The 16,368-nt window shown below is 43.3% G+C and overlaps 1 protein-coding gene and 1 long non-coding RNA gene across 13 annotated transcripts in view; one reads left to right on the top strand and one right to left on the bottom strand.

Moving 5' to 3' along the window:
• Window positions 1-16,368, bottom strand: part of MARCHF10 (membrane associated ring-CH-type finger 10) — an 88,319-nt gene that overhangs the window by 39,271 nt on the left and 32,680 nt on the right. For 6 of the 8 annotated variants that reach the window (XM_072781242.1, XM_072781245.1, XM_072781244.1 and 3 more), the window contains exons 4-5: window positions 8,982-9,095; window positions 7,836-8,007 (exon numbers count right to left, since the gene is read on the bottom strand). In XM_072781242.1, coding sequence (XP_072637343.1) covers window positions 7,836-8,007; window positions 8,982-9,095 — 286 coding nt within the window. The remainder of the gene's footprint in view (window positions 1-7,835; window positions 8,008-8,981; window positions 9,096-16,368) is intronic. The other 2 variants (XM_072781246.1, XM_072781248.1) reach the window with 1 other exon arrangement.
• On the top strand, window positions 36-15,873 carry LOC140607010 (uncharacterized). 5 transcript variants are annotated; one of them, XR_012009185.1, is made up of 6 exons: window positions 36-265; window positions 1,217-1,299; window positions 3,969-4,057; window positions 4,336-4,544; window positions 10,022-10,190; window positions 12,101-12,217. It is a non-coding gene; the product is annotated as an uncharacterized lncRNA (long non-coding RNA). The 5 variants fall into 5 exon arrangements; XR_012009186.1 differs by lacking the exon at window positions 10,022-10,190 and adding an exon at window positions 8,401-8,549; XR_012009184.1 differs by lacking the exon at window positions 10,022-10,190 and adding an exon at window positions 12,767-15,616 and having other exon boundaries at window positions 38-265; window positions 12,101-12,257.

Below are 16,368 nucleotides of genomic sequence, written 5' to 3'. Positions count from 1 at the left end.
CGAAGAAATCCAAGGAGTCTCGCGAGATGACGGGATTTTATTGGTCGCTGGCTCCTCGGCGCTGCGAGGAGCTTGAGAGGCGGGGTGGCGGCTGTGTGGTCTTCCTGCCCCCCTCACCGCCCGGGGTTGGTGGTGACCTCGCCCTCGGGCCTCCCCCCGCTCCCCCTCCCGTCCAGTCCACTGCCTTCTGGAAGCCTGAAGTCCCCCCTCACCCCGACTCCTCCGCTGTGCTGTGTGCCCGGCCGAGGGCCACTTACCACACCAGGTAGATTTTACTGGGCCTCCTGGGGCCGGGCAGGCACAGCACAGGGGTCTCCGCCGGGGCGGGGCGGGAGACGGGGAAGTAGCACAGGGTGGCCGGGGACTCGGGCACGGGCCCCGGGGACTCAGAGGAGGGGCTCATGAAGGAGGGGAAGGGCACCGGGGGCAGCTGTGGGCGGGGGGCCGGGGCCCCCGGGGAGGCAGGTGGCACGAGTGGCAGGAGGAGGCAGCAGTAATTGGTATTGGGCTGCGGGACGGGGGAGAAAGAAAAGACGGAGCAGTAAGGGGAATATTCAACACAGAACAGAGGGTGCTCGCTGCTGTCACCTGCACAAAAGAAAAAGAGCAGTCAGGAGGCAGCACTCACGGTGGGAAAGGACAATCTTAAAAAAACAAAACAAAACAAAAAAAAACCGTGAATGAATCAGAACTCAAAAAGTGTTCTTCGGGGGTCACATGCCCAGGTGCCATAGGGGCAGGCGGACTTGGATCTCAGAGTCACTTAGGAGTTAACTGAGGGACATGGCCTCATCATCACACCCTTTTCCAGCCTGGAGTCTCTGGTCTCCCTGCCAGACACAAGAAGGTTCTTCCCCCACTAAGTTCCTGCGTAGAGGCTCTGGGTCCCTGCTTCTCTCCCACAGCCACCCACAGCCAGTCTAATTAGCTGTGGCGGCTGCAACATACGGTGGCTGGCAGGGCCTCACCTAGGTAAGGCTCTCCCCCACCAGTCCTCCAGCTGCCTGCAGGAGGAGGTGGCGGTCATGCCCTACTCTGGCCTTTCTGCTGCAGAGAGGAGGCTTGGGAAAAAGAAAGAAGCAGAGAGATCCTGGTGGGATCGTGGAAAGGGAGAGAAGGACCAAGGGGGAAAGAAGCAGGTGGACGAGGGAGGCGTCCAAGTGAAGTTAATGATTTGCTTGCTAACCTCACACTTAATCTGCCAACCTTGCTGTAGGCAGAGTATGGGCACCTAATGGAGTCACGATCCAGAGAGACCCCCTCATGCGTGACAAATCTCTCAGCGCTGCCGCTAACCAGGTGGGTCACCTTGGATCAACTGCTTACCTTCTCGAAACCTGTTTCCTCATCTGCAGAATGAGACAGGTGTTTTCCCTAGCCTTGCTCCTCCAAGGGCAGTCCTTTGACCACCAGCCTGGATGTCCTCCTGGGAACTTCTTAGACACACAGAATCTTGGCCCACCCCAATCTACTGAATCAGAACCTGCAGCTTATCAGGTTCCCCAGGAATCTCTCAACTTTAAAATTCTAGAAGGAAGGCTCTCAGACAGATGTCCAAACCTCTGATGACAATCACTTGTAGTGTTTATTAAAGACGTGGTTTTGTAGGCGGCTTTATTGGAGAATCTTATGCTCTGGGTCAGGAATGGGACCCAGGAATGTGTGTTTTAATCAAGTACCTTCCTGGTGATTCTTATCATAGACATTTGGGAAAGACTGCAACTGAAATCGGTTCCAGTTCTAAAATGCCATCATTTGAACCATCCAGATGGAAACAATTACTAACAGTATAATGGAGGGTAGTGTCTCAGTCCTTATTTACTTGTATCTGCTCCTTCACTTCTAAATGCCTCTGTAGGCTCCTGGAGTGGCTCCTACTTCTCACATCCTTTCTCTGGTTGTCTTGTCCTTCTGTCCTGTCCTCACATTATTTCTGTTTGCTCCATGTACTCTCACAGGGAAGACACTCTTCAGCCCCCTTGTACTCCAGGCCTTTGGATTCCTGCTGGCGGCTAGGATCTCTCTGCTGAGCCACAGACCTGCATCCTCAGGTGCTTGCTGGCATTTCCTTCTGGCCAGATTGCCTGCCCCTCCAGACAACACCAACAGGATGGGCCCAACTCTCTTCTTGCTTTCTCAGCCTTGGCAAAGGCAACCTCCACTGGCCTAGTTTTCTGGTCAGAACTCCAGCTTCTCTTTGGTTCTTCCTTTTAAGATTTTATTTATTCATGAGAGACACAGAGGCAGAGACATAAGCAGAGGGAGAAGTGGGCTCCTAGCCGGTAGCCCAATGCAGAACCTGATCTTTGGACCCTGGGATTATGGCCTGAACCAAAAGCAGATGCTCAGCTGCTGAGCAACCCGGGTGTTCCAACTTTGGTTCTTCCTTTTTCCTTATCCTCACACCCAAAAGTCACCAAGTTCTACCAGTTCTCCTACCATGTTCTTCCTTGAACATCCTTTAAGCCTAGCTCTTTCCCCATCCTCTCTGCTTTTACTCCAGGTCCAGCCCTCGTTTCTCTCTGGTTGTACCACACCTACACTTTGTCTGGTGTCTCAGTCTGACAGATCAGGCTTCCTTCATTCTCCACCAGCCCCTCTCCATGCTACAGTCCGCTTTTAAAAATGCCAGTTGGATGGCATCGCTTCCCACTTGGATCCCCTCCCTGGCTGCTGCTCCAGTGCCTTCTGCTTGACATGCAAGGCCCTTGGGGTCCTTGCCTACCTATAGGATGTTAGCTTTATACTCTACACTTCCTAATTTGTGGGCTGACCCTAAAGCAGAGCTTCTCAAACTCAAATGTTCATACAGATATCCCAGAGAGCTTATTAAAGGCAAATTCTGGTTCAGTAAGTCTGAAATGGGACCTGAGGTTCTGCATTTCTAATCAGCTCTCAGGGGATGTCTCTGCTCTAGTCTAGGGATGCTTCAGGCCCAAAGCCCTAGACTACTTGTGGTTCCTTGGCTGTGTCTGTCTTTCTGCCTCTTGTCTCTCTCCTCCATGCCTTTGCATACTCCATACCTCCTATGGGGCACCTCATTCTTGCCTTCCCCACCTGGCTACATTTCCTGTCATTTAGGAATTTTAACCCCACTTATCCCTGCCCACAAGCTCATAGAACTTTCCTGTGTAGGGACATGATGGTATCCTGCCCTTCCACTAAGCTGTGAGCCCCTGTAGGGCAGGTTCTGTTTGTTTTATTATTTCTGTGTGCCCAGCACCCATGCAGTGCCTGGCAGGTAATTATGCATTAAGCAAAATGCTAAAGTGCAGAATGAATGGGTGATGGATGAGGAAATTAATGTGTCTTGGTATCTTCCTCCTTGGGATAGCAGGGCCGATTGGATGGCTTTGCTAACATCTCAGAGGTACCAGGTAAGTGGATGACCTCATTGCAAAACAAATAGTTAAATGTTTAAGTTTATTTACTTATGTGATCTCTACACCTAATGTGGGGCTTGAATACTCAACCCCAAGATCAAGAGTTGCTTGCTCTTCTGACTGAGCCAGCCAGGCACCCCTGAAATTTTTTATAATAAAGTTATAAGCTCTCTTACATCTCAAATTAAGATGATTTTGGTTGAGCAGCTTATAAAAAGATGCCAACCCTGGAGGAGCAGTTGGTGGTGGGAGTAGGCTTCAAAGGTAAAGGGAGGATTGGGGACTGACCTTTACCTAAGGCCTAAGCTCTTCCCTAAGATGTTAATCCTCCTGTTTACCTGGTGAGGTAGGTAATAACTCGATTTTACTGATGAGGAAACAGAGTTTAGAGAATTTGCCAGCTCACATTTATAGGACTATAAAGTGGTAGACCAGGAGGATTCTGTGCCAGGACTTCAAATTCTGGACTCTGTGACATCCCTAAGCCCTACTGTCTTGGAAGCATTATCATAAACAATTATGAATTGATTCTGTATATAAAAGCAGGAGCATTCACTTAGGTTGGTTGTTTTCTATCTTGGGCAGATGGCCTGGAAAGTTGTTGGACACCAACAACTGCCTGGAAATTCATTAATCTTGGTCTTTTGAGAAAATCTTCAGGATTTATTTGCAAGGTAAGTTATGAAGATTTGGGATTTGCCTCAAATTTCTCTTCCAAGCTGCCCTTCAAATATTTCCCAACTCAAAAGAGACCACAGTTAATGTTAGATGTTTATCTTTTTAAATATGAATTCACTGTTCTTTCTTAGCTTTACAAGAATACGTCTTCACGATAAGCCATTATTAAGCTGAATAGGTTTTGCTACTCCCACAAATGTGAATCTGGTAATGACTAACACTGAACTCAGTAATAAGTGAGGATAATTTCAGAATGCTTGGCTTTGTTTTAAAGGGCAAGGTTTTGGAAGCAGGCTCCAGGACTCCATCCAGATCCATTTTCCTGGCACCTAACTTGAAGACAGTGCCCAAGCTCTAGGTGACAGGAGAGGGCACACTCATTTCCCGTGTGCCTGGCATTGAGGCAGGCACTGCGGGACTCACGCGCCAGAACCCCACAGCACAATGGCCTTTGGATGCCTCTACGTGTCCTGGAAAGGAGAGGTAACTTCTTTACAACTCAGGCGAGGGCTGGGCGGGGTCTTGGTTGTAGACAGGAGTCCAGGAGTTGGAGGCCACAGTTGCTGTCTGTGTTTCTCTTTCCCCCAGCATTTGCTGGGCCTGCAGACTGCTCTGCTTTTCACAAATCCATACCAAATTCTGAAGTAAGAATATGTAACTCTGCTAGGCTTCTATCCCACCCTGTATCAGTGTTCACCTTGATCATGAAATGGGATTTCTGAATCCATTGCACATCAGACGCAGCTGGGTCTTGACTCACTGCCTGAATTTTCCATGTCTTTTTGGAGATAAAGCAAATCTCTGGCTTGGTGAATGCTTTCTGATTATTCATTTTTTTCCCTTTTGTGTTTTGCTTTGGAAATTCAGGGTGTAGTAAAAGCATCTGTACCTGCATTTATATCAGGATTTTTAAAGTATAACTCTGATTTTTGGTAAAGAGAAAAAAAGGATTGTGGGGAGGAGGACCACATTAAGGCAAAGAAAACAAGGTTTTCTAGTTCATTCTCTTAAATACAGTTCTCACGTCCTAGAGATCCTAATGCTGTAATTTACCAAGTGCTTATGGTATGGGGCACCATTCTAATGGCTGAGCATACGTTTTATCATTGAATCTTTACAGCAATCTCAGCAGGTAGGATCCATTTTGACGCCCCCCCGCCCAACCCACTTTACAGATGAGGAAGCTGAGCACAGAGAAGTCACTTGTCCAAAGGCCACACAGTAAATAAGAAACAAGGCCAGATGCTAATCTACACATTTTGACTCCAAAGCACTTGCCTGACACCCCACGGAGGGAGATAGCATGGAGAATCACAAGCCAACTCACTTAGCAACAGTTTCATGGAATATATGAACTTAATTTAAAATGTGTGAATTCCTTCTAATACAGTGTGAAGACCAATGAAAATCTGACAGTTATAGATCTATTTGTAGAGGGTACCACTGGTTCCTAGGTTGTAAATAGCCTTCTTAGGGGCTCTAGATGGTAGTTCACATGGATATAAGGAAAAACTCCTGTATAGAATGGGTTATCATTACATAGATCTGCACGTAAGGCAGGCTGCATTTCCTGGCTATATTATTGTATTCAGGAAAAGTCTAGCATAGCTCATTGGGGAAGGGTAGCCTATTACACAGATGTTTCAAAGGGATTTCACTGGGTTTGATGCTTCGTTTCTGCATAGAGTCCCAGTTCTGAAATGGGAAGAAGTTTTGGCGATTCATTGCCAACTTTGGATCATTCTCAAAAAGCTTTAGGAAAATATTTCTCTACAGAGGTGAAGAAAAGCAGGAAACTCTGAATTTACCCAGTGAATTGGATCAACATGTACAGATAATTTAGGCCCCAAGTCCTCTTTTTCTCCAACAGCAGGGTATTTGTTTGATTCTTCTGAGTTGCTAGTGCCACTCAACTAGACTTTTCCTGAAAAGACTCGGCTTAAATTCTCACCATGTCTCTGGGCTCTCATTTCACTGTGCTAATTAAGGAACTCTGAGGGTGCATCTACACATGTAAAATGAGTGGATCTTAACACACCAACGCTTTGCTTTTAGCCAACTTGATGAACGCAATTTGCTGCACAACTGCTTCGGCTTCCGTAGCAACTGGCATCAATCATCAGGACTGCTGTCCTCGCTGGACAGCCAGAGCCCAGTTCAGCTCCCGCCTGCATGGATCTTGGACATGGTCTAGGGTCATAATAGGATGATAAAGCTGGTGCTTTTTAAAAGCTTTTACTATAAGTAACATCCCTCATTTGATGAAATAGATATATTTCTGCCAACTTGGCTCTCTTGCCTAAACCTTGGTGTTTTCCAGGCTAGTAATTCTTCAAACGTGATGTTTTATAGAATGTAAAGTGAGTTAATTCTTCCTTTTGTCAGTGTTGTAAGTTCCATATGGAGTTTGCTCAGTCAGAAAAGCATCTGTATTAATCACACAGACCAAAATCATCTAGTGGACCTAAACTGTACATTTTAATGATTATTCTCCACAGATGACAAAGCAGCCCATTTGAATAGCTACCCAGTTTTAGTAAGAAGGCTAGGAATTATATCAAGTGAATGGAATTGCATTATTTAAGCTTAAATTCATTTTTTTCCTATTAAAAACATCCCCAATTCAATAAATTACAACACGTATTTTGAAATATTTGGGGAATGATCTTATCTGCTCTATTCCATTCTTAAACAGCTGAATTAAAAACATTCTTCCTACTAAGTCTTCAAAATGAGAAATTGTTAACTATTGATGATACTTTCCCTTGATTAAATAAGGAAATAGAATTCAGGCTTTGCTTGGAAGGACATCATTTCAGAAGCCAATTTGTTTTTTTTTTAACTTCATTAAAGCAACAAAATGTGGGTGGTTAATCTGAGGGAAAGCTGCCATTTTCTAAAAATGCATTAAGACTTAACTGGACGGGTGGTTGCATGACAAGAGCTATTTAGGATTAGAAAGTAGTTGTGATTTGTATTTAAATGAATTGCACACTATTTACAAATTCTTCAGCAGTTAATTTGGATCATTTCCATTCTACTGCAAGCAGAAAGCAGACCTTTCTGCCTAGTTACCCTAACTTCGAAGTCTGTTCCTAGAGGAATCAAGTTTGTCCTCCATATGTTGGCTTTGATGGGGATGAGCCCGAGGGACTCCATGCTTTCACTTGAATTTATCCTCTTTCTGGATACTATTAAATCACTTCTGCCTCAAGCGGAGGACTGATCTCCGCTTCAAAGGCTGCTAAAGAGTGAGTTATTTACCAAATTGCACAAAAGGGAGGATTTATCAAGCCCTTTTTCTCCCAGAGAGGACAACCTCAGAACCAGAGGACTTTATTACTCTTTCTTGGCTACAAATTATGGCATTCAGATGCTTTTGAAAGCAGCTCTTCATGCTCTTGCTTGAGTCATAAAATTTGATACCTGGGGCCAAATGCCTTTATCCACCCCTCACTCCTCCCCACCAGAGGGTGAAGAAGATGAAAAAAGTGCCAATTCCAGGCAAGTGCCACACAAAAACCAATGATTGGGCAGGAAATGTGGGCAGTGGGAACACTTACTCTACATAATTCACACCTCCTTGACCTGCTATTCTACCCTGGAATGAATTTTACCATTTGCATAAGATCACTGGACCCTCCAAAACCTGAATTTACCATTTGGAGGACATTAGGAATAACCAATACCACCAATCTGACTGACTGTTGTCATTACCTATAATACTGGGATTTTAGATTTTGTGAATTTCAGTAAGTCAAGTCAGCCACTCACCTGAAGAGGGTTTGCTGGGGCCTGCTTTCTCCAGTTTCCTTGGAGTCATGGTACTTTTATGTTTCTGTTTGACTGATGTTTGGTCAATTGCTGGAAGTCTGGAATCACACTGAGCTGCAGAACTCTTGGTAGATGGTCTTGGTTCGGCTAGAGGATCCTCCTCAGCAGAACTCTACCAAAAATGAAAGGTGTCAGTATCAGTGGCCAAGTGGGTCATCTTTGCTATGCAGAGGAGAGAAGAGCTGAATGCATGGCCTCCTTTAGCGCTAACACTGGAGCATCCTGTCATGCTTAATATGCCTTTTTACCAGTGAGATTTTGATGGACTGTATCAATTTAGAAGTACCAGTTAGAAATAATAGCAAAGTTAATGAGTCTGTTTTGTAGAACATAAAAAGAAGGCACTTCTGTGAGTCTATCATGTAGAACATTATGGCAAGAATGCATTTCTGACCCTTATGTAAACCCAAACAGCTCATGTTAAAGGCTACATAAGAAAGCAGAGGAAGCAATCAATGCCCTTAAACTTCTTGTTTTTGTTATTTTTGTTTTGTTTGTTTTAAAGATTTTATTTATTCATAAGAGAGAGAGAGACAGAGACATATGCAGAGGAAGAAGCAGGCTCCCCACAAGGAGCCCGATGTGGGACTTGATCCCGGATCCCAGGATCAGGACCTGAGCTGAAGGCAGATGCTCAACCGCTGAGCCATCCAGGTGTCCCTGATTTTGTTATTTGAACTGCTGGTTGGGTGAGGAAAAATATTCCTTATCGTAATCATATACCTGACAATGAAAAGGAAATTTTTCTAAAAGATTTATTTATTCATGAGAGACACAGAGAGAGAGAGAAGCAAAGACACAGGCAGAGGGAGAAGCAGGCTCTTCGCAGGAGCCTGATGCAGGACTTGACCCTGGATTACGACCCAAGCTGAAGGCAGCCGCCCAACCACTGAGCCACCCAGGCATCCCTGAAAAGGAAATTTAGATAGTGTATTGGGGCTGAAAAGATTGAACCTCAGTTTAATATTCTGAATTACTGGGTGCAACCTATGACAGACCAATCTTTTTAAAAGTCTCCTACTTGTCAGTCTTCTATAAAGAAGTCAGTATAGGGATCCCTGGGTGGTGCAGCGGTTTGGCACTTGCCTTTGGCCCGGGGCGCGGTCCTGGAGACCCGGGATTGAGTCCCGCGTCGGGCTCCCTGTATGGAGTCTGCTTCTCCCTCTGCCTCTCTCTCTCTCTCTCTCTCTCTCTGTGTGACTATCATGAATAAATAAATAAAATTAAAAAAAAAAGAAGTCAGTATAAATCTATGCACAGCCAAATCATGATTCCTGCAGTGTCAGAGTATCTCAGGACAGCTTTTCCAACACAACAGAAATTATCCAGGCATTCAGTAGTTATATACTTTGCCACAACTACATCCACCAGAGAAATAACAAAAGCAGTGTAAATGGCTATGGAAAACCTGATCATGAGGAGGGAGTTAAGTCATACATTATGATTTTTTTTTTAGTTTTTTTTTTTTTAGAAGATTTTTATATTTTAAGGGATAGGGGCAGAGGAGGAACGAAAGAATCCTCAAGCAGACTCCTCACTGAGACCCAGGCTGGGTTTGATCCCAAGACACAGAGGTGGTAACCTGAGCTGAAACCAGGAGCCAGACACTCAACCAACTGAGCCACCTACGGTGCCCCCCTGCCTTACAGTTTTAGGTCCTGGTGGTATGATTTGTGATACACCCTGGAACAAAACCCCAAGGTTCCACCCCTCCCTCCCAGGGGAAGGATCACTCAGTTCTTCTTCAGGCACATTAGTCTAGTATTAGAAAGTCCTCTGAAGATGCAGTCTTTTGGAGACAAAGTGCTACATTAATGCCCCTCCTCCCCTTCCAACTGTGGCAATTTGTATTGATCTCGCTCATCGTTCTTGCTGACAGTTGTGGCATTTTCATTTCAAGGCTCCTGACTCGGGGAAAATACTCTGAGTAGCTTTGAATTATTGGGTGCAACATTAAGACAAACAATTGTAAAAAGTCCCCTACTTGTCAGTCTTCTCCAAAGAAGTCTGTATAAATTTGCAGGTGGACAGATCATTATCCTTTAAGATTATAAGTCATGTTTTGTAATTTAGAGTCTGGATACAGTCTTCAAACAAATAATTATTGTTTCTCTCTGTCATTTTAGAAAACAAATCAGATAAAGAGACAGGGAAAAAGAAAGAACTTAATGAATTGGTTCTCCATTTTCCTTTTTGATTCTGGAATTTAATAGAAATCCTTGAAAATGATTGTGACATGTCAAAGATGAAGTATTAAGTCATTTCTGAGCAAGATACAGGCTGTTTTCAGAGAAGGTAATGTGGGCAAATTTTAATTATGATGCCTAAGACTGTCACAGTCAAGAAGAGCATCAGTGAACATGTGATGGAATTTCCTCCACACACTGCCCAGCACAAATACCTGACATTAGTGGGTAGAGAAGCCTGCTCATACAGGCTCATACAGCCTGTTATTCAGCCCTTTATTTCTAACCAATGCAAAGGCAAGAAAGCTGTTCTGGGCTAAGACTACCAATATCTGCAGTGACAGTGTCAGGAACAATAATAGTGTTCACCATTACTGGTGGGTCTGTTACCTTCAGCCAGGGCTGGATTTTTTTGCTTGCCCCAAGCAGTGGTGAACTGGGAGGAGTGAGTTGGTGACAAGATTTTTTTTATTGGGTGGGTGTTAAGCCATATTTATCCTTCCTTCACCCACTCATTATACTTCAAGCCTTTAATAACATAAAAGGTGAAAGAAAGTTTGGCCTTCTAGACAGTGCCTATTACATATGGAATTGTGCACCTGCATTCTGAGTACATCCTTTTCTGGTTACTGGTTCCATCAAACTTATTTCTGGTTGGTAATCATTCCAGAGAGTCCAGAAGTTGTAGCTGAAAGAGGGTTTTGTGTCAGCAGGAAACTAAAGTCACAATGGCAGGAACTGTAATACTTATGAATGTGCTTGTTTCATTGAGTCATTGTAAGCAAATCATTTCAACTTTTTGTGCCTTTATTCATGCCCTCTTATGTTCTCTGTCATTCTTATTTATCTTCTCTTATCAAAACCTATCATACTATGCAGGGAGGATGATCCTTGATGGGACAAGTCAGAGTAACTCATTCTGGCACTAAAGTGTAGTATTTAAGACTTCTTTTTTTTTTTTTTTTTTTTTTTTAAGAGTTTATTTATTCATGAGAGACACAGCGAGAGGCAGAGACACAGGCAGAGAGAGAAGCAGGCTCCATGCTGGGAGCCCGATGTGGGACTTGATCCCAGTACTCCAGGATCACGCCCTGGGCCAAAGGCAGGTGCTCAACCACTAAGCCACCCAGGCGTCCCTATTTAAGACTTCCTAGGAGGGAATCCTGGCCCTTTCAGAGTTGTTGTGTGACATAGGGTTAGTTTTATTTATTTATTTATTTATTTATTTATTTATTTATTTATTTTATATATTTTTTTATTGGAGTTTGATTTGCCAACATATAGTATAACACCCAGTGCTCATCCTGTCAAGTGCCCCCCCTCAGTGCCCATCACCCAGTCACCCCGTTGCCCTGCCCACCTCCCCTTCCACTACTCCTTGTTCATTTCCCAGAGTTAGGAGTCTCTCATGGTTTGTCACCCTCTCTGATATTTTAGGGTAAGTTTTAGTTCATCTCTCTGCATCTCAGGTTTTTTCATCAATGAACAATAGTGGTCTACCTTTTGGTGGTTCTGTGAGGATTAAATGAGTTAAGATGTGTTGGTAGCACTCAGAACAATGCCAGGCATGCAGTGCCATACAAGCATTGGCCTTTCAATTAGTTGTTCATTCATGTTCAGCCATTAAATTAACTAGCTAACTACTGAATATTAACTACCTATTGTTGAAAGCAAAAACCAAAATTCCAAATGAAAACTTTTATTGGATTTTCACCTCATCTGAAAAAATGTGAATAGAAAGGTGGATTAGTTCCTACATTGGAATCTTGGTTTCTTTCAAAAACTATATCATTTATGATCATCTTGTAAGTAGTTGGAATTTATCTAGTCTTAAGAAAAGATGGTACGATTTCTTTTTTGAGCAGTAAAGCTCTAACAGAAAATATTTAGCAATGTTTAGAGATTATCAAACAGTAATTAAATTATTTTGATTTGAAGTTGATTTTTAAAACTGTCTTTTCCTCTTGTAATTTTGAACAGTAATTACAATTTTCATTTCTTCCCCCATATGTTCCTAAGTTGAAATGTCACATGGAGGTGGAGGCAACAGCACATTGCTATTCCTTTGAGGGAAGAAAACCAGCTCTTTCAAAATCAAAGTCTAAAGCATTAAAAAAAAAAAAAAAAAAAAAAAAACTAGAAAAAACTTGAAAAAAAATCGAGTTACATGACACATGTGAGGATTCTAAGTTCTCTATTTGTAATTTGCTGAGAAAGTCCTAATAAAGCCATGTGAACTAAAACAAGTTATTATCAAAATTGACATTTTCTAGAGTGTTATTTGTACTTAACATTTTCCAAAAATCCCCTACTTGCTCTTCTGGCATTATAGAGATATATTATTGTATATATTATATATACATATATATACAATATAGTCTCTCTCTATATAGATAGATAGATAGATAGATAGATAGATAGATAGATAGATAGATAGATAGATAGATCTCCCAGGTCTGGGCTCTCTCAGAAGTTCAGAGAAAGAGTCAAACAAGGAAGAGAAGGAACTTCTGTCAGGGAATGCAGTGGCACTGGAGTAACAGCTCAGTCACACTATAATGGTTCTAGTTAGGCCTTGAAGATGGTGACCCAAGGGATGGAAATGGAATGCATTTCCTCAGGGGTATGAAAATGATGAGTTTTTTTTTTTTTTTTTTTTTTTACCTGGGACCTAACAATGTTGAGTCTGGAATGGCAAGATGACAGTGAACAAAGATGAGCAGAAGAGCAAGGAGACTAAAGCAGTTAAGAGACAGACAAAACCAACTTTTCTCCAGCTCTTGCCTCATGGCTCATTTCTGAGACCCAAGGAACAGGTTCTCAACTGGTATACCACTTCCCTCCCTCCACTACCGTGTGCTACTGAATTCTGATAGATGGAGAGACTAAACCCATTTTGCCACGTCATGTGGTGGAAAGCTGGGCTAAGAAGATCTTATGACACAGTGTAGACCAGGATACAACCTGCTGGAAATAAGAGGGAAGAGGCAAAGTGTAGTGTCAGCTGGTGCCAGAGAAAGACCACGTGTTTATGACATTTGAAATGAATGTGTTTTCATGAGAGTATGAAAAACAACGATCAAGATGGTGATTCTCGACATTCAAACAGTAACAACATGGGAAGGGTGACCAAGGGACTATGGGTGCAAATGTGTACCTTCAAACCTCCAAAGTCCACATTCACATTATGCGTCAAACACAAAAACAGAGAATTTGAGGGTAGCTTCTATAAATAGCGTTCTGGCTAGTATGGGCCCCTTTGTGTATTCAAGAACCATAAAGTCCTGCCCATGTTTAGGACAGTTTTGAGATTATTGGAATTATAAACTTCAACAACAATAAAGAACAGGGATCAGTAACCTTTTTTTGGGTTTTGGTTGTTGTTTTGTTTTGTTTTTGACTCCGGTACCGCCTGCCAGATTGAGATTGCTGCTTAACCCCATTTGTATCTCCTACCTGAAGATATGGCTGCCAGATGGGGCTGGGCAAGAGCAGGATTAGCAATAAACCCTTGCTCTCCATTTTGCCATAAGATGCTTTTTGGAGTCAGGTGGTCTGCCACGTGTATAAATATCACCCACACCTGTCTGTACCATTGACTTTGATAAAGAGCCCCACCACCACTACCACCTGCCACTGTCTGTGATACTCATGCTAGCAAGTTGGAATGACTCAGCCTAAGACACTGATCTGAAAGCAGTAGTGGCCTTGATTAAATTAATGTCTGATAGGACAGCCTGAGTGGCTCGGTGGTTTAGTGTCGACTTCAGTCTAGGGCATGATCTTGGGGACCTGGGATCAGGTACCATGTCGGGCTCCCTGTGTGGAGCCTGCTTCTCCCTCTGCCTGTGTCTCTGCACCTCTTTCTCTCTGTGTGTCTCATGAATAAATAAATTTTAAAAATCTTTAAAAAAAATTAATGTCTGATGACCATTGGGTCTGCTCCCTGAAGAAGGGGCATGTGAGACTGTAGAATTGGCTTTGTACTTTCCATCTCACTACGGAATGGCCTCTGGGTGAAACTCAGAGCTGCAAGCTACTAAAATAGCAAACATGACAGATTTCTTGACACTTGTAGGTATTATAATGCAAATTGATCCCTTGTGTGTTGTAGAAATCACTGTCAGTTTACACACATGTGGCAACACATTTTCATGCTTTTGGAAACAGTGTGTATGGTATTCTTTGGGATAGAGTTCGGTGTGGTAAGCAGTGGGTAAGGAAGTGATATGTGACCAGAAAATGTTGAATTTTAAAAATTTGAATACTACAGTGTAGTGTTTAGTAGCACATTGAGACTGTTCTCAGTTGGGTATTGCTCAGGTATAATGTGGCTACAATATATTTCTCCTCCATTTTTTTTTTTATGATAGGCACACAGTGAGAGAGAGAGAGAGAGGCAGAGACATAGGCGGAGGGAGAAGCAGGCTCCATGCACCGGGATTCGATCCCGGATCTCCAGGATCACGCCCTGGGCCAAAGGCAGGCACTAAACCACTGCGCCACCCAGGGATCCCTCTCCTCCATTCTTTATTTGAATTCATATTCCTCTTTTAGTTGAGAGGAGCATCTGAGGAATATGAAAGATTTGGCCATCAAATGGAGATCACCTACCTACAAAAATACCTCCTACTCAAAATAAGGTGTCATAAAATGTGAGAATTAATTGAGAAGTATCATTTGCAAACCACTATGTCTTCAACCCCATGCTAGGCACCACGAAGACATCTAAAGACACAAAGCTTGCAATGGGAGAGATCAGATTATATCATACTAGCAAAACGTAAAACAACATTTAAGCGATAAACGGCTGGCACCAGTTCTGAATTCCACAGAAAAAGATGTGAAGTCAAGGCAGGGCTCATGAGGAGGTGGTGGATTCTGGAACCTGAAGGATGAGTAGTAACCGCTTAGGCTAGAGGCAGCACAGGAGCCAGGGTATGGATGGAGTAACAGGTAGGACATGATTCTCAGACAGCAGGGCAAGGGGCCAAAGCAAAGTGTGTAGGAGGAGGGAGGAGAAAAAAAGCTGGATAGCAAGGTGGGATCATATGGTGGGGAAGGGGCTCTGAGATTCAAGCAAACGATTGAGAGTCAGTGTGGCAGAGACTGGGGTCTGAGTAGAAAACTGCTTACATGGTATTTAAGATTAGCATGTATGTTTGTTTCAGAGTGGGAAATAAAGCATCCTGCAGATTTGCCAGTGAAATAATCTTTTTTGGAGTTTCAGTGGCTTATTTTTATAAAGTGTAATTCTTCATTACAAAGAACATGCATGTTCATAATGGAAAAATAAAGACAAGTCTAAGAAAAAAATTAAAACATTCAAAACTCCACGAACCTTGAAATAAAAATTGCAAACTGCTTGGTCTATATACTTTAAGATTCCCTTTTAAAGGGAATTTGTGATGGAGGCTACTAGCTTCCCACCTCCATCTGTGATGGAGGCTACTAGCTTTCCACCGAAATCCCTTCTCAAGCAGTGAGTTGAAGCTGGATATGGCCGCCCACCTTGAAGGTTTCCATCTCCCCTGCCACTAGATGGGAACTCAGGAGGAAAATCAGCCAGCGGGAGTGGGAGTGATGTGTGCATTCTGCCTCAGTGCCTGGCTCAGCACTTCAACTTGAAAGGTAACAACTTCGAAAGTTGTACATTGAAGACAACTGAACCCAAGTCTGAAAGTCCCGGTGGAGGAGAGCTGCCTGCTGATCTGGTTCATCCAGCCTGAACTGTTACAGGTACAAGAATTAAACGACTGGGGATCCCTGGGTGACGCAGCGGTTTGGCGCCTGCCTTTGGCCCAGGGCGCGATCCTGGAGACCCGGGATCGAATCCCACGTCGGGCTCCCGGTGCATGGAGCCTGCTTCTCCCTCTGCCTGTGTCTCTGCGCCTCTCTCTCTCTCTCTGTGACTATCATAAATAAATGAAAATTAAAAAAAAAAAAAAAAAAAAAGAAACACGTCAGATCTACCGAGTTGAAAGAATAGTACAGATTACACCCATTACTCTTTGTCAATTTGCATGTGTGTGCTCTCATGTGCACATTCTGTGTGTGTGTGTGTGTGTGTGTATATATATATGCTTTTCAAAGTTACTAGACTTGATGCTTCACCCCTAAGTACTTAAACATGCATCTTCTATCAAAATAGGCATTCTCCTAAAAAGTGACTATACCATTTATCTTACCTAAGAAAATGTAATAGTTTCCGTGACATTGTCTAATATGTAGAGCATATTTAAATTGTCCAAAAATGTCTTTAGCACTTTGTTTTGATCTATGAGCCA

The sequence above is a fragment of the Canis lupus genome, chromosome 16 (genome assembly GCF_048164855.1).
Source record: "Canis lupus baileyi chromosome 16, mCanLup2.hap1, whole genome shotgun sequence".
In the NCBI taxonomy this organism is placed as follows: Eukaryota; Metazoa; Chordata; class Mammalia; order Carnivora; family Canidae; genus Canis; species Canis lupus.
The sequence above is the reverse complement of the archived record's forward strand: the minus strand, read 5'-3'. Positions and strand labels throughout refer to the sequence as shown.